Source organism: Eucyclogobius newberryi, unplaced genomic scaffold (assembly GCF_026437365.1).
Source record: "Eucyclogobius newberryi isolate DKJ021-1_F unplaced genomic scaffold, fEucNew1.0.hap1 SCAF_16, whole genome shotgun sequence".
Classification (NCBI taxonomy): Eukaryota; Metazoa; Chordata; class Actinopteri; order Gobiiformes; family Gobiidae; genus Eucyclogobius; species Eucyclogobius newberryi.
The window spans coordinates 23,367,657-23,385,627 of NW_027315790.1; the positions used below are offsets into that span (position 1 = coordinate 23,367,657).

The 17,971-nt window shown below is 39.7% G+C and overlaps 1 protein-coding gene across 2 annotated transcripts; it reads left to right on the plus strand.

The window, feature by feature from the left end:
• The first annotated feature begins 1,475 nt into the window (after positions 1-1,475).
• LOC140362021 (small conductance calcium-activated potassium channel protein 1-like) lies at positions 1,476-17,607 on the plus strand. 2 transcript variants are annotated; one of them, XM_072448014.1, is made up of 10 exons: positions 1,476-1,981; positions 3,206-4,031; positions 7,320-7,415; positions 10,476-10,763; positions 12,452-12,573; positions 13,316-13,457; positions 14,061-14,171; positions 15,751-15,878; positions 17,187-17,256; positions 17,368-17,607. In XM_072448014.1, exons 2-10 carry the CDS (start codon positions 3,228-3,230, stop codon positions 17,596-17,598), a joined length of 1,992 nt encoding a protein of 663 aa, XP_072304115.1. In that variant the 5' UTR covers positions 1,476-1,981; positions 3,206-3,227; the 3' UTR covers positions 17,599-17,607. The 2 variants fall into 2 exon arrangements, with proteins under 2 accessions (XP_072304115.1, XP_072304116.1); XM_072448015.1 differs by having other exon boundaries at positions 1,476-1,918.
• The last annotated feature ends 364 nt before the right edge of the window (positions 17,608-17,971 follow it).

Genomic DNA, 17,971 nt, shown 5'->3' on the forward strand with positions numbered 1-17,971 from the left:
TTGTGTGATGATGATGATGATGATGATGATGATGATGATCCTAAGCATTGTGAGCGTTTTGCCTGCACCACTTCATTAAAGTCGATGCAATAGTCATGTCTTTACTCACAATAATGGCTTTAGTCGACTGCGGCTATAACCTTTCGTTTATCTGTTGTCTGTTTGACTTGTCTGACCAGCAAAGACCAACATGTATCCCACTAAAGCCCCTTATTTACTGGAGGCTATAATGAAAGTACAAGGTCCACATTGTGGTCAAGACTAAAGTGAGGTTTATACATTTATTCATCATCGTGCTTTTACCACTTGTATAACATTTGCAGGCCTGGCAGTTTAACCAAAAGACAATTTACTTGTACATCTTTCATTTAAAATAACAATCCTCAGCTGACTGGACATTTGATTAAATTAAAGGATTTATAGCTTAGGGATGGTTAATTAATACAATTTTAATCCAGACTGAGATTCAATCTAATCGTCAATGATCAGCTTTTCTTTTTTTTATCGAGACACTGCTACAAATCCTCTAAAAAAAGACTGAAGTTTGGTGGAGAATTTACACTTTGGAATGAGAAATGTGTCTATGTTTTAGGTTAAATGGCAATGGTTAAGCTATTTGTATTTTGTTTTGGAAAAGAAAAATGAGATAAATCAAAATACCAAGCAGCCCAGCCCTTATCCAGCCCTTTAGACAGATAAATGAAGCACATTGTTGTGTAGTAAAACGGTGAGTACTTCCTGAAGTTTTACATAATACTTCATATTGTTTCCTGTTGATATGACCTTCCACGACCCGGCCCCGTCCCAACATCTGTATTTACCGCCAGTGTGGGTTCAACACTCCAATCCTCCTTTCCTCCCGCACTCTCCTTCACGACAGCTGTCCCAAACCGAGCTAGGTCTATTATTCTTGCCAGAAAACACATGACGAAAACATTCTCGCACCAGTGCCCCCTTGTTCCTCCCCCTGATGTCGTCCCACAGACATCTTCCGATTAGATAATGCCCTCTTCTTTATCCTGCTACTATCTGGAAAAGACCGCCTCCACACTCCGCTCTTTGCCCCCTCTCCAGTCCCATCGAATCCTGTTCCATTTACTTTCTGAGCTCTATTATCTGCACACCCATCTGTCGCCCGGATTTAGATAAATAATGATACCGCTCAATGTCATTGTTAGGACTTTAAAGCCTTAATACTCCACTCTTCGTCCCATATTGTTAGTTAACAGGTATGAGTTTTCCCATAATCATATCATATCCTCTTTGTGATTAATCCGTCGTATTAATCTCTGCGGTTGGTATCAAGCTTGTGCTGTGCAGATTATATTCCCAGTTCTTTTACCCAATTGAGGAAAAACTGCAGTTATTGATCGATGGTTGACCCAAGTTGTAAGTGACGTTTTCCTCAGACTTATTTGGGCCGCTCGCATGCAGCTGCCAATCCTTCAGCTAAAATAAAACTGTAACAGATGACTGGGTCTTGGACTTTGGCTTCATGCAACATCTGTAACTTAGAGTATTTGCAGTCATTAAGCCCTGGAGCTTTAAGGAGGACAGAGACAGACATGAGAGACGTGACGGGCAGCGCGCCAGGCAAAACAAATGCAGAAAATAATGGAAAATGCGCTGGATCTCCACTGGTTTGTACAGCGTCGTCAGAGGCGTAACCTTGGACTTATGGGAGGAGCTTAAGGACGCGGTTAATGGACTGATTCGAGTTGATCACACGGAGACATTGGAGTGTAATGATTTGGATTTCTGTGCCGTAGATTTGAACATTAACACTTGTTTTGTTGGGTTTTTTTTTCATTGGAATTTTTAAAAGTGATATTAATTTTGCAAAAGGATTTGGCTTGAAGCATCTTTGTGAGACAGATGTGACCTTCATGACCACTGGAGGACTAAGCGAAGATTTGAAGTGAGATATTTGGATTAGAACTTTATGTAATTTGGTTTGAAACAGAATACTCGAGCAAAAACGGTAAGAATCTAACCACTTAAACTTAAGTGTTTGATGAACAGTCTCAATGTACGTTTTGGCTCTTTGTATTAGTCCAGCTGCTTTAGGATCATCTGTTTAAACTTGGAAAAAAACTAACAATTCATTGCTGCCAATGAAGCTCTGTATGTTCATTAACCTGCACCCAACCAAATAAACAAAAAAATAATTCTAATTGATTGGTCATAATTTGGATGGGAGGGGTCAAGACGAGTGTCACCTTGTCCAGGCCGAGTGTTGTTACAGTGTCTAGTGGATTTTGTGGAGGATTAATCCTCTGATTGTTTAATTCCGGGTGTCTAAACTTTCTTCTGTTGGCCAAAATTGAGTATATATATATGTATAGTATATCAGCAGGCCAAGAGTCAAATAGTATATGTTTTATGTATGCAATGCGAACCTGGTAATATAGTTATTGTTAAATTGTTTTTAATTAGACTATTTAGTCACTCTTTCCAACTATATACAGTCTATTTACTGCATCATGGATAAACACAAATCTTAGCACACGATTACAGGCTGAATCAAACCACTTTGGACTCCGGACTTGGACTTGACTCTTTGTGCTCGTCCCAAACCTGGACAAATGTAGAGATGCATAAAAGGGCGTCCATCATAGTCTGGACTGAGAAAGTCAGTCTGGTTCTGCGTAGATTAAGAGTAATATCAAGGTGGGAATAATGACATATGGTTAAAGAAATGTGTGTATCTTTTTTTTTCCTTTTTTTGAAAGAAAACCTTTGAGAAAGGCCTGGTGCTGTGGTCTTGTCCTTTAAAAACAAGTTCTGTTGCAAATTTGATCTGATTGGGCAACCATTTTAAGTCTTTTGGTGCCTGGCGATAGGAAAAAATCAAACGTTTTATGGCTCTCTTTGTATGAAATTAATGGTGAAAAGTAGATGGCTTTCTAGGCTACAAGCTTCATAAATCCTGGTCATAATGTAATATCTAAACAACTATAGATGCTAATCCGAACAGGTCCATTAGCTCTTCTGATAGAATCATACAATAGTTTCTTATGAACAGAGATTTGTTTTTTTTGTCACACTTTGACGGTTTTGACTGCAGTCCTAATACGTGTTGTGTGATATTGCTGTGACGTGTCAGTCCAACTTCTTCAGAGCTGTATCCCAGGTGATCCGAAGATGGTATTTGTTGCTTTTTGCGCCTTTGACGTTATATATCTTTTTTCCCATAATTCCACAGGTTTTCTGAATAATCTGTTGCGATGGAGCACTCTCCCTCTCTAAACCTGTCTGGCCCGGATGGGGAGGAGGTGGAGGACCCATTGCGCCCCTTGCTGCCTCCGAGGATAGTACTGCAACCTCAGGCCTGCTCTTCTCAGTGTGGCATCCACCATACAGTCCAGCCTGCTCCCGACCCCACTGTGTGGCTGGACCGGACCCAGGCTTTGGCCACGATGCCCCTTTACAATGGACACCCTTATTTAACGTCATCGCCACGTCCGAGTAAGAAAGTAAAAGGCAAAGATAAGAAAGGGGACAGAAAATCCAAGAGCTCCGGACACAAAGGTAAAAGTAAAAGTGACAGCGGTGGACATAGGCTGCAAGAAAGGGTGACCTCTTTCACAGATGTCCCGCTGTCTCAGGCTGGGTCGCCGTATAAGGGGCACTGCCGGCCGCTCATGGACCCTAAAGATGTTGACAGCCGAGTTTCTAGCATTTCAGAAAACGTTGAAATGCAAGGATACCAAACGCTACCCGAAATCATCATCACAAGCAGAGACGATGAACCGCAAAACGAAGCTCATCATTCGCCCCGGGGAGTGAAGACGCTGCTGCCTATGGGACACAAACCAGGACCCAAACCGAACCTGCTCAATATCAGCCCGAAAACGAACGATAACGACGACCCGTACTGGAGGACGCACAACATCGGGTGGCGGCTGGTGCGGAGGAGGAGCCTGTTTTTGAGGAGGCAGCGGCTGAACGACTGCGCTCTCGCCGTGGGGATATTTGGAGTGGTGCTGATGGTGATGGAGACAGAGCTGTCGTGGAGCGTCTACAGCAAGGTGAGGTTTTTATGTGTTTGGCAATGTTAAATGTTTTCTAATGTAATTATACTGAGTTATTTCAAAACAAAAAGAAGAAGGGTCTGTTTGCTGACAGTGTGTTTTCACAAGAGAGCTGCAGGGGGAGCTCTTTCTCTAAAGTTACGGTACTTAGTTCTGCTTTAAAGGAATAATAGAGTATTTTTTGCCGATTTGAGAACTCAAGCGACTGTTTGTCCCTTTTTAAAAATTCGCATGTGCACATTCACTCCGCTGCTACACGTGCGTTTGTTTATTAGCGCAACAGATCGCATCACATCTCTTGTCTCCGCAGATGTCTGTCTTTTCTGAGCTCGAACACAGTCTTTATCTGTCGTCATTTTGTCCTGTACTCTGAAGGAACTCGCTACCGGCATATCAACCACGCATGCGCAGCCAGGGAAACGTGCCGCTATCCTGGGAACGAGGCTGCAGGTGTGCAATAACACGCAGGGAATGATTGACATGTGGGAGATCTACTCGGCTGTCCACGCCACGAGGAAATGAGACTCAGATTGCTCGCCAAAAATCCTCTATTATTCCTTTAAGTGATATGCACTGTATTCAGCCAAATCTACTTAATTTATGCTGCACATTTTAAAAACAAAACAGTTTAAATTCATCAGGAGGCAGAAAACAAAAAAGGAAACAAATCTTCATTTGATCTTACTACTCCTAAAACAATACAATGAGATAAATCTAATAAAGGCAAAACCATAAAATCTTAACAGAATGAAATAAGGAAAATATGTAAAAACAAAGAGGACCAGACGACTCACACTAGGATCCGGAGGCTCTTTTTCTGTTGTTTCTGTGATTAAAAGTGAATCCTGTTTTTATCAGAATGACATTTCAGCATGTGCACATTTATTTTGACATGGAACATGGGCCAGAATAACTTCTTTGTATGTATATTAGGAGTTTTTAATGCCAGGCTACTTTTATCAGGTGTTTGAAAATGACTTGCATTGAATAACATTGTTGACCTAAAATTATGTATTTGTATAATAAATATTGATTCAATGACTGCATAAACCAACAGATTTAGTATTGGTATTTGGTGAGGGGTTAAGCGTGTTGAAATGACAAAAAGCACGCTCATTATCAACATGGTGCTCACAGATAGCTTTATAGTGTAGTTAAAGTGTTGATAACTGAAACTAGCCTGAATGAAACACAAAATCTACTCCAGGTAATTCTAAAAGCATAACAATGTATAATAAAGTCCACAAAATCAATATGGTATAATTTAGGACATTCACGTTTTGTAGTAGCCTACAGTATATTTTGCGGTTTGTCCTGCTGTCTCAGTCCTCACATTTAAAAGTAGGAGATAAGGCCCAGTTTGTTATGATTAAAAAACAGGCTTGAATTATTAAGGTCTTCTTTTCATTACTGTCTAAATCTGTTTTAGTGTCTCAGGAGTTGTTAGCACTTTGTTAATGGCTGCTATACTTTACCATAAAACATCTGTCCTCTCAACAACCAGCTGCTTTCTCTTAAGAGGCTGATTATTCGGGGATAATTACTGCTTTATAGAGAGGCAAATATATACACACAAGAGGGTGAGGAAATTATGGAAGGTTTTTGTCTTATCTTTTATGGAAATCTGAACCACAGTCACAAGCAGTGCAGTATAAGAAAGATTTCAATGGCAACATTAGGAAGGAACATCCAAAAAGTAGAATAAATAAGTCTATGACTATAGCAAAACAAGTTTAAATACTGTCAAATGGACAAAGAGTTTTGAGCTAAATTGGTTTTGCTCTCATCAAGTAGCTTCCTTATTTCGGATGCAGTGCTAATTTGGACTGTCTTGTCCCAATCCCTCATTTATATTATGCCTGAGAGATTAAACAAAACTCTATGACTGACTTTTAGTATTATTATTAGATAATTATACAATTATTGCTCTAGTACAGGGGTAGGGGAAGTAATCATCATCTCTTTGCAAAGAAACTTTTAAAATGCAACACAAAATTGGTTTTGCCCCTTGGCATGTGTTAATATGTATTACTTCTGGCCCGCCTTGGATTAAATGTATACATTTTGGCCCCCTGGTCTAGTATGTATAAAACCTAATGTGTATTAATGAAGAGTGAATTTCAAATTGTATGAATTAGTAAAATGACAGTCCAAAGGGACTTTATTCAGTCAATATTATAAGATAAGATAAGATATTCCTTTATTGTCCCACATGGGGAAATTTCATTGGTGCAACGCAGGTAGATACAGAGGTAGATCCAGAAGAACAGATCACTTATAGGAAGTCTGAAAAACACTTTCAGTAGAAGATCTCCTATAAATAAATAAAAACTCCCATAGACAAATAAATACATAAATACCATTGCATGTGATCACGACAGTAATTGCACATCAATATGTGTCACGACAGCACATGGATTGCACATGAATTCCAACAGTAATTGCACATATGACAGAATTGCACATCAGTATTAGGTTAGGTCAGTATTGCGCCGGGATAACGTGACGATCTCCGGGTAAGACGACAGTTCTCTGCAGTTTCATGAGTTCCTCCTTTGTGGAAACGCGGTACGGCGCCGGCCGGGGGGGCGGGGCCGGGGCCGGAGCCGGGGGGCGGGGCCGGAGCCGGGGGACTCAGAGCCAAGACACATCGCAACGACACGACGAAAACACTCAATCCAGCCGAATAAAGTCAAAACAAGTTAATTTAAAGCGATTCCAGTGCGTGTCCCGATCGTTCGTGAAGTTCCTCTTTCATATAAACGTGTATATAAACGTGTACCGACGACACGCCGTACTTTAGCGCGGCCGGAGAGGCTGGTGGGCTCGCTCGGAGCTAGCTCACGTCACAACAACACAACGAACGCAACGAAAAACGCTCAAATCCAGCCGAAAAAAGTCCAAAACAGTTGAATTAAAAAAACTATTCCAGCGCGTGTCCCTATCGTACAGTAAAATAGAAAAAATATACTAACTATATTTACAAAATATAGGAGATAAAGCACAATAAGTGTGAGAAAGAAGAGAGCGTTTACACCGGGCTGCCAGCTGTGCCAGCGCCTTATGACGTAATCTTATGAACGCACCTCTATTTTTCTGAACAAAGATTAAATCATAATCTGCCATCAATCTATATAATTCCACTACATTGCTGTATATGACGATTATTATGTAATATCCTCAATCTAGCGATGTTGTTTTTCCTATTAAAATATATAGACCCTGTTAGTGTCAGATTATTATGGTCTTATTCTGCAGTAATGTGCGTGTGCTTTGTGTTTGCAGAGCTCTTTGTACTCTCTGGTTCTGAAGTCCGTCATCAGCTTCACCACAGTTATTCTCATGGGACTTCTCATCGCGTACCACTGCTGCGAAGTTCAGGTAGTAGCACAGTTTGACTTCAATACCTACTACAATACTTCATTTTGATACCACAATAACAAAAAAACAAGACTGTAATTCTAGTATATTTATTATTCAGAATCAGACAAAAGGTTATTGCCAATGTCAGTGATCAAAAATTACAAACTAGTATTTTGCTTTGGCGACATGGTGCAGCATGAAGAATATTAATGATAACAGAAAAATATAAAATATGACTAAAATGGCAAGTACTTGTAATAAAACAGACCATTAACTACTTCTGATGTAGGTCAAGGTCCTTCTAAAACTATTCAGGACACGTTAAATTTGACACTATTTATTCTTTTCAGTATTGCATATTGATATTTCTGACAGCTCAGTACATCAGACCGGTCGTTCCACATATTTATCAAAATGTTTTAAAAAATATATATAATCTGATCCAAATGAACGTTCCTTCAAATCCTTTTGGTACCGTTTCATTTGTTTGTGAAGCACCGCTGTGTTAAATCAAATGTGGACAGGAAATAAATATAGTGGCAAAATGAGGCTTGTCTCATATATAAATGATCTTGAACTATTGAATTTTTTGTTAAATTAAACCAACAGTCTAATTATCTTGAAAACAAACCCCTTCTCATGCCGCCCAGATAAGGTTTGATTGAGTCTTGATCAGTGGAAGATAGAGGAATAAGCTACTTAAACATGGGCCATTTATCAAGATCAAGTTACCGGTAATTATCTTTTCCAAAGCTTGTCCTGTCCATTCAATGTCCGGTCAAATGTTTGTATATGCAATGTCAAATGTATAAATAATTTCATCTAAAAACACAAATCAGAAAGCATGACACATAAGTGGTAACTGTTGTTGTGATTTTGGGCGTTACAAAAATAAATTGAATTGAAATTGAATTGAAATGCGTTTGGTCAAGAAGATAAAAGGTTGGTCAGATGGACTTTTTAGTGTCAAATTATGACCTCATATTTCATGAAGAGATCGTTTGAAATTGTATTGTGAGACATTCTGTCTCAGTTTGATGGATGTGACTAAGTGCCTATAAAGGGGCTTTTTGCTAGATTTTCTTTCATGACAAAGCAAATATCTGAGGAGCATTTAAGAGCCACACTATAAATCTATAAATCATCCTACAGCCTCCTCATATCTGCGGTAGCGGTAGATCCAAACATAACGCCATTAGTCCATTAAAGGATTGGAGTTGGTGATTCAATTCCAACCAAGTGTCTTGTTCATACTTGTCCTTGTTAGGTCCTGGTTTGAGCCCAATTTGAGTCCTAATGTAGACTTGGTTTTGTCTTCTTCTAGTCCGTGTTTAGTCCTGATCAAGTCTAGGTTTAGTTCTGGTTTAGTTCTGGTTTAGTCCCAGTTTATATACCAAAATACAAGTCTCATTGACTGTAATACAAAGGCTGCCAGATTTTTCCATTTTCAAATTAAGTCCAAATATAATTGTTTCCATTTTGCGAGTTTCCAATATAATGTCTGTCTAGTCCTTGGTTGTCGGTGAAAATTGAGTCATCATTTTTTTATGAGGGCCTTTTTCACTGTCGCCAGGATAATGCCCCAGAGAGAGTCACTGATTGTGTCTATGGCAGGAGTTTTAAGGCCCAAATATACAGCTCTGAAGTTGATTGGGATGATGTTAAAACAGGAGCCCAATATTTCTGGGGGTCACAAAGCACGTTAATGGTTTGGCATCTGGCAACCACAGTTTCTCCAACAGTTAGAATTTCCTTGTGAATAATGTGCACTTTGAAATGGTAATAAAACATAAAAAAAAAATTCCAACATAATTCCTACCAGACATTTTGTGGTTCTCCACTGAGATGTACATATATTTTCTTTGTCTCTCAAAACAAAATTATCCCCTCGTTTCCATTTGTTTTTATAATTAGTAGAGTGATTGTCCAATTTGTTAATACATTTATATCATTTAGCTATTGTTAGCCTTTCCTTGAAAGTTCTGATTTGTAATTCTTAATACATATTTCGGTTATTTTAATATCTTTGTTTAGTTTGTATGTTTTGATTAGCTCTTTCTAGGTCGTAAGCACAGATTTTACCCAGGGATTTTCCATTTCCTCCAAATGACTCAACAGTCTGTCATCTGCCAGTTAGGCCTGTACAGGAACTCCCGGCACAACATTACTCTCAATATTTCTCCATTGAGCTTCATTTTCTGGAATACACCAGTACAGCAATGAGCTGACATATAGAAAACCCCATACTCCTTTTTCTTTTGATAGTTATATATGCGCTTTTTTGCCTTTACCAAGCAAAGCTTTACATTGTTTTATTACACTCCTACGCGAGATGGAAACATTCCTTTTGTGGTTTCAATCCTTTGACTTATAGACCTGAGCATGGGATGAGAGTCCATTTGTCAAGGTTTTTTTGTATATTAGAGAAAACAGAGTGTAATATTCTGAAGAAAATGCACAACATTGGGTATGGAAAGTTCTGTTTTTTCAGATATAATAGAACATCGTCTACATTGCATGTAATTTTGTGTTCTGTCACATCAAATTAATTGTTTTTGTTGTTCTAGTATATTGGGCCAATGGTTCCAAGTAAAAAGCAAACAGGAGGGGGGACCAAGCACAGGCCTGTCTCACCCCTCTTTCCAGCGTCAGTGGGTCTGTCAGGTGACCATTGATATTAATTCTTGACGTTGAAATAGCCCCAATCATTTTTTTATGTATAAGTTGTCTATTTGAAATTTGTAGAGCGCTTTAAACAAATAAGACAAGTGAAACGCTTTTGTCGCCTTCAAGCTTTTTTAGATGCGTTTGTATATGATTTGTAAAAAACGTTATCTTGTGTTTGTTGTTTCTTAATAAATCCTGCCTGATCATTGTGAAAGAAATTGGGGAGTATTTGTTCCATTCTTTTGTACATATCGTAATGGAGGTGTGCATACAATAGTCTCATGATGGATTTTAAGACATTGTCTGGATATTGTTGTCTAGATTACGTAAACAAATATTGAGATTTTTGTCAATAACGTCGACGTCTAATCCTGTTTTAAAGAATAATTATTTTAAATCTTTCCTCCTCAGTTATACGTCCACGACATCGGAGCGGAGGACTGGCGTATCGCTATGACGACGGAGCGAGTGACCCTAATCGTGTTTGAACTGGTCGCCGTGGCGATCCACCCGTATCCCGTTGGTCTGGTGGCGTATTTCAAGGAGGACAAGACGCGGCCGTCGCTCTCAGAGACAGAGCTGGAAATCATTCTGGGGCTGCCCATGTTCCTGCGTCTGTACCTGCTCGGCCGCGCCATGATGCTCCACAGTCGCCTTTTCACCGACACCGCGTCCCGGAGCATCGGGGCCCTCAACAAGGTGACGCACGGGCCAAACGTTACAATGGACTCAGGAGGCAAACAAACAAACAAACAAACAAACAAACAAACAAACCCAATAACAAACACCCAAATACAGATAAAACAGACTATGGTAACTAACTAGTGGCCAAGTAACAGAGTAACTACAGTAACTAGAGTTCATTTGCAAAGAAGGGCCATTTTAGTTAGAGTTCATCTTGCTAGCAAGGTTAAATCTGGACAGTTCCTCACTGAAAGCAGTCGAGACAAGGCCGAACATCGTGACCAATGTTTGAATCTGATTGGTCAAAGTGTCACAAGCCAATAAATCAAACTGTTGTTTAAGCACAGACTTCTTCGCCGTCCTCCTTTTTTTAAATCATCCGTCCGTCAATCTGCTAAAATAGTCAAAAGGACGTCCCTTCAGTGTTGCCACATTTGTTGTTTAAATCATGGAACTATTATAAGTTTAAGTTTAAGTTCGTCATTTGACTTCCGCCCAAACTACAATGCTGTGTTGTGATGTCAGGCCCACGTTGCGACCAGGCTCAAACCGACATGCCGGGATGGATTAGCAAGATTTGTGCAACAAATATTGCAAAAATCCCCCGGATTGGCCAGGTTAAATATTATAGAAGATGGTAACAAAAAGAAAAATACTTAAAAAATAAAATAAAAATTTGCTAAAAAATACTAATCTGTGTTAGGAAATGCACATGTGAACTAGAAAGTTGGATAACACCTAACACCCTTCTCCACATGTTTGACATTCAAAATGTAAAAAAACTGAGCTATGTCTCAATATGCATTTATGGTGTTAATTAATTACATCATAAATCATGGATGGTGTAGTATTTGTTAAAAGGTTTTATCAACATAAGAATATCACTGGACGTATTCACACATGTTATTGCACACTGTTATTTACAGAATTATGTGTTGAACAGAACAAAGAACAAAAAACAATTTCAAGACAATTGTTTTACTTTTAATTTTTTCTAAATCTTTTTTATCCCCAGAAAGTGTTTCGTAAAAGCAGAACGTTCTGGTAAAAATCAGACCACTGTCTTGATCTAATTGGAAAACATTTGACCCACAGCTCTTTGTAAGAAAGAGCCACGTGAGTTGCCAAAGGGTTTGTCAGAACTAGGACACAAATTACATAGATTTAAATATCTACTTCTTCATTTCACGGTTTGAAAATCAGGTTCCCCAGCTTTAACATTTCTCTTGATCATATTCAGTGTAGTGCATATTGCTGCGTGTTTTACTTCAAACTCATCTGAGTATCGCACACTGACTCCAGATATACTTTAAAAACAGTGTCTGCTCTTGAAAGCTCTCATGCCGCTTCTTGTGTTTGTCTGTGCCTTTAGGTGGGCCGAGAGGTCTGTAGGCAAGTGGCTATTGAGGTGTGACAATCGCTGCGTCCTGAGTCCTGATCCTCGCTGCTGTAGCTCTTCTTCGCTTGTGTGCTTTGGCCTGATTATATGTCCCCCGCTAATCCCCCTCCTTCATAGACGCCATTGAAAAGTGACAAAAAATGACCTCCATGTGTCCTGCAAACCCGCTGTCCGTGCACTGAGCTAGATTAGGAACATCCTTCATCTGCTTTTTGTTATATAATTGTAATGAAATAGTCGCTTGCTTAAATAGACGCCTTGTGTTGAAATTATAAAACGTAAAATGGAAGCTTGTCCTTTACAGATTCACTTCAACACGAGGTTTGTCGGAAAAACGCTGATGACCAACTATCCCGGGACGGTGCTCATGGTCTTCAGTGTTTCTCTGTGGATAGTGGCAGCTTGGGGTCTGCACGTCTGTGAGAGGTATGCGACTAGAATTATCTTACTCAATGTTGTATTTTAATTCATGATTCATTTGACACTTGAGTGCTCAGAAGACTTAAGTTTTCACTTACCCGCTATCCCCACAAACTGCTGTTAGTTTTGAGTATTTGGAAAAATTAAGACTCCGAGTCAAACTCAAAGTAAAAAATGTCATGTGGTGATCATTTTCCCCCCCGAAAAAAACACATCAATGTCAACCCGCTGGTTCCAATGGTTAAAGTTCCCTTTGAAGAAGTTGTTTTGAACAAAAAGTAAATTGTAATCTTTATATTTTTAAGTCTATTTTGAATTCTGAGCTGATTATGCTATAGATCAGTACCTGAAAAAAACATTACACGTCTTCTTTAAACATTTCCAAGAGCTAAACACAAGTTTTTCAGAACATGCTCGTAGAGGTCTAACCTTGAGGATAATCATCAGAGTTAGAATTACTCCTCCGAGTTCTTTTCATCACAGAAATGCAACCAAACAGCAAAAGAAAAAGAAGTTATCAAAGAATAAAAAAGCTACAGTTCAATATCAGTGTCACAGTATGAAATAAAACACTATAATCTGTCTTTAAAGCATATTTATATAATTATGTAATGTAAATGATAAGACCCAGTGGAGATGCAATATTCTGTTATTTCTAGTTTATATTATATCTCCTAATATCAGTGTTGATGTGCAGATAGCAACCTTGAAACAGTTTAGCTGCAATAGTATTATTATCCTCTTGCAGACACCACAACTACCGGGACCTGAGCAGCAACTACATGGAGGCGCTGTGGATGGTGTCGGTCACGTTTCTGTCCATCGGTTATGGAGACGTGGTTCCACACACGTACTGCGGCCGGAGCATCTGTCTGCTCACAGGGATCATGGTAAACACTACTTCAACTTGTACTTTATTATGCTAAACCCACAGATATCACAGTGTTGAAACTTTGTCACTTTTTTATTCTCACTTGACTTACATATATAATGATTTAAGACAGTTTAGTTGAGAGGATTTGCTTAAGGGGGGTAGAATAATAATTGTAATTGCATAAAAATGGCTATGGCTTTTGAAAACACTGCTACATGTACAGAGTAAAGAAGGCCTCACACAGTAATTATCAAATGGCACGTGCAAATAATCTATTCACTGAGTAATTCTATGGCTTTGTTCTGTCTTAAAATGTTCTCTTTTCAAAGTTTTCCAATTGCCTTCTCTGATATGCATCCAACATTGTTTTTAGCCTCATTTGAAACGCTACACTCCAATAACAGGCATTAGTCTTGCGCCCTCTGCTGGACACTGTGACAAAAGCTGTAAAACATGACTTTAAGATATGGCATAAAAAAGCCTGATTGATAGAAAAGTTAAGGAGAAGAAATGACTAAACCAGGACTAAACTAGGACTAAACCAGGACTAAACCAGGCTCCACAATGTCCCGTCTGTGCATTGCTCCCTGTAATGTTGCGTCCCGTGTCCCGTGTGCAGGGCGCGGGCTGCACGGTGCTGGTGGTGGCGGTGGTTGCCAGGAAACTGGAGTTGACTCGAGCTGAAAAACACGTCCACAACTTCATGATGGACTCACACATCACCAAAAGGGTAAAGGGAATGTCCTGAGGTTTATTTATATCACTTAAACTGACTCTAAAGTGTTTATCTATTTGGACAAACAGAATTTACTACATATGAACTTTGTAAGAGCAATATGTCGGTGTAATCCCTCATTCGTCCAGGCGTGTTCCATCTTGAAGCCTCTAATCACTCGTTTGAAGACGGTGAGGTGAAGGTTTTAAGCAGGGAGAAAAGATGGTTTGAAAGAGGAGTCAAGGAAGCTATTTTTGTTAAAAAAGAAAGACCTTCTTTAAACAGAAATGGTGGGCTAAGGTTTAATCTTCCTGTTATTTATAATGGGTTACTGAACCCCTGGAAAGGTAGAGGACCAGGACCAGGGCATTTAGATGCTAATCAGGTACTCAGGGTGGTTGAGCCAGGGTCTCACAAAGACAAAGAGGATTCTAATAGCCCATTAAGATTCTGAATAGGCTAGCTCGGTAGATACAAGGGGGGAGTTTCTGTTGAAACAAACAACTCTTTCTACTTCAGGAAGGCTCCTCCCAATGGGCGGGTCTTACCACAGAACAGTATTAATATCGGAGTTCTCGATCTAAATTCTTTTATTGACAATGACTCTTGGATGAGAGTCGAAACGTCTATTTTTTCAAACTCAAAGTCCAGATGACTACAACTGAAGCTTTTTCTACTTTGTAAGAGCAAGTTAATAAATAATAGTTTCACATGTATCCATAATCATATTAGAGCTGCAACAATTAATTGGACTAACTGTGAGTAGACGACTGTTAAAATAATTGTATTTCGATGATGGTTGTTGTTTTCTGGAATATGCAGACTTTAAAACACAAGCCAGAAGAAAAACAGCAGCATTATTTAAATCAAAATATGAAAATTTTAATTTTTCATTTTCATATTTATACTGTAAATATTGTACTGTATATTGTATTATTTTCATCAATAATAGAGTTTATTTGTAAATATTCTCTATTTAGAAGCCTATACTCACCACCTTGCACCATTTGTTTTGTTTAAAATGAATTTAAGTTAATTAATGTTGGTGTTATCCCTCAATCGTTGGTGGCAGTGCTACTTAATGTTACTTAACATTTTTATTTGTAGGGACAAAATTTGGCAAAATGACTATTACATTGATCAATACATAAAATGTGTTAATTAGTTGTAATTGGTTTGGCACATACAGATTATAGCCACAGCGGGTCAGTAAAGAAACATTATTGTCCATATTCTAATAACTAGAATTTTGCTCATTTGGTTTTTACCATGTGCAACTATATTTACAGTTAAAACCTAGAAAGCCAAGGGACATTATCTGATCAAATGTATGGACAAAATAAACCAATGAAGTGCCTTAAAAAGTAAAGTAAAGTACATTCAGAGTTTAGCTAAGTTATAGTTAAAGAGTTTGATTGTTTGTCGCTATTGGCAGCTTCCCGGCTTCAATCTCCAGAATCAGACATAAAATCACTTAAGCTTTGCCACTGCAGCTTTGGATCGATGCATTTTCTAATATTAATCCTCGTATCGATGAAGTTGCTGAAGTAAATGACTTGAACATAAACATAAAATAACTCCTCGTGTGTCGTAGATAAAGATTGCGGCGGCGAATGTGCTGAGGGAAACTTGGCTGATCTACAAACACGCCAAGCTCAAGAGCCACAAGGACCAGACGCGAGTGCGAGGCCACCAGAGGAAACTGCTGCTGGCCATCCACCAGTAAAACACTCCTGCTCCCATGAAACACAGACAAATGTCACTGCTTTAGGCGTGGCTTTCAGAATGATGAAACATTAGGACTATTGTCATAGCGATTGACAATTCAAAACATCCTTTGAATGTCCTTTGAAAAGAATGTCCTTTGTTTGAATGGTGAAAAGTCCTGTTCATGAATTTCAGCTTCCTGTGACAGTACATGCAACATTTTGAGGACTTTTTCCCATTCAAAATATATAATACTTAGTTTTGAATTGCTAATTGCTATGGCAACAATCCTGATTTCTCATTATTCTGAAACTCATGGATAAGCAGTATTAAATATGTAGAGACTAATGCAATATGCTTAACGGTGCATTTAGTCTGGAATGTTCCACAGTCTGGCATTAAACGTGCCTATATCCATGAAAATATGGTCCTGGTCAAATCACAATCAGATCTGTGGAGAAGCGACTCCACAGTAAGAATGCATATTTTCAAAGTTAATCTTGAGTGATGTACACTCGTAACAAAATAATACCATATATATATATATAAGTGTATTGCCATACTGTGGAACATTCAAGGCTAAGCAAATACATTCCCCTGGAGGACCCCTCACCAGAAAAGTTACATTGTGCAACTTTCATGTAATTTTATACACACTTCAGTTGTATGACCTAAGAACTTGTAGAAGTATAACTTTTGAAAGCTCATTGTTTCCCCCCCAAGAATATAACACCCGCATTGGAAGGTTCGAGCCGGATTTGATGTCAATCTGTTTGCTTAAGTTATTCAGTTATAGACATCATTCTGTATAGATTTTCTGAAATAATTCATCATTTAAATTGTATTATAATTTCATAATTTTACCAGTATCACTGAAAAACAAGACTAGTCACTAACACTACTACGTTTTGTTCAATACTCCAAGTTACTTTACTTTGATTTAATACATAACCAGTACACAGTAGTTTTATGTATTTATGACTGAGCAAATAATCAAATTTGAATAGAAATTAGTTGTAATTGTTTGTGGTATTTTTACTCAACACAGCCAGTCCTGATATTTTTCTGTAACTTTTCTGTGCTATAACATGTGGTATCAGAGGTTTATTAGCGTATGCCTTTGTTTGTCTTTGCTCATTAAGTTTATTATTAGTAAAAAAGTGAGATGGATCAATACAAGGAAAAGCATATAGATTTCTTAAATTTCTCACCCAATCCCCAATGATTTACGTTACTGTGGGTGCCATTATTATGAGGCTCTTTTATGACAAGACTGGACTAAACAAACGATTGCACATATAAACAGTGTGTGTGTGTGTGCAGACTCCGGAGGGTCAAGATGGAGAAGCGATGTCTGGCCGACCAGGGAAACTCTCTGGTGGATATAATGAAGGTAAGAGAGGCAAGTGTATCTCATGCTCTTCTTCCATTGCCCTCGAACACAGTGGCGTCTAATACGATCTGACCCGTCTCCTCTTTTACACTGCATGTTCACCACACGCAGATGCAGACCCTGATGTACGACGTCTTGGCGGAGGTGCAGGGCTGTCGAGAGGAGATGGACAACCACATCCTGGGCTTGGTCAAGAACGTGGAGGAGCTGCGGGAGGGTTTCAGGATCCTCATGCCGCTGCTCTCCAACACCCTGTCCACGCAGAACTCCTCCATCCGACACCTGCTCCGGGAGAGGGAGGGCAGCACGGAGGCCCCGGGGGGGAGCGAGGAGGACAGGTAGAAGAGGAGGCCACAGGGGGGAGCGAGGGGGACAGATAGAAGAGGAGGCCACAGGGGGGAGCGAGGGGGACAGGTAGAAGAGGAGGCCACGGGGGGGAGCGAGGGGGACAGGTAGAAGAGGAGGCCACAGGGGGGAGCGAGGGGGACAGGTAGAAGAGGAGGCCACGGGGGGGAGCGAGGGGGACAGGTAGAAGAGGAGGCCACAGGGGGGAGCGAGGGGGACAGGTAGAAGAGGAGGCCACAGGGGGGAGCGAGGGGGACAGATAGAAGAGGAGGCCACAGGGGGAGCGAGGGGGACAGGTAGAAGAGGAGGCCACAGGGGGGAGCGAGGGGGACAGGTAGAAGAGGAGGCCACGGGGGGGAGGGAGGGGGAC

What these genes read in the sequence shown, in the direction of transcription:
- LOC140362021 (XM_072448014.1), top strand. Translation starts at nt 3,228, where the DNA reads ATGGAGCACTCTCCCTCTCTAAACCTGTCTGGCCCGGATGGGGAGGAG. An exon ending in GGTCTGCACGTCTGTGAGAG is followed by an intron (nt 12,574 to 13,315) that starts GTATGCGACTAG and finishes ATCCTCTTGCAG; the next exon opens with ACACCACAACTACCGGGACC. An exon ending in CTCTGGTGGATATAATGAAG is followed by an intron (nt 17,257 to 17,367) that starts GTAAGAGAGGCA and finishes CACCACACGCAG; the next exon opens with ATGCAGACCCTGATGTACGA.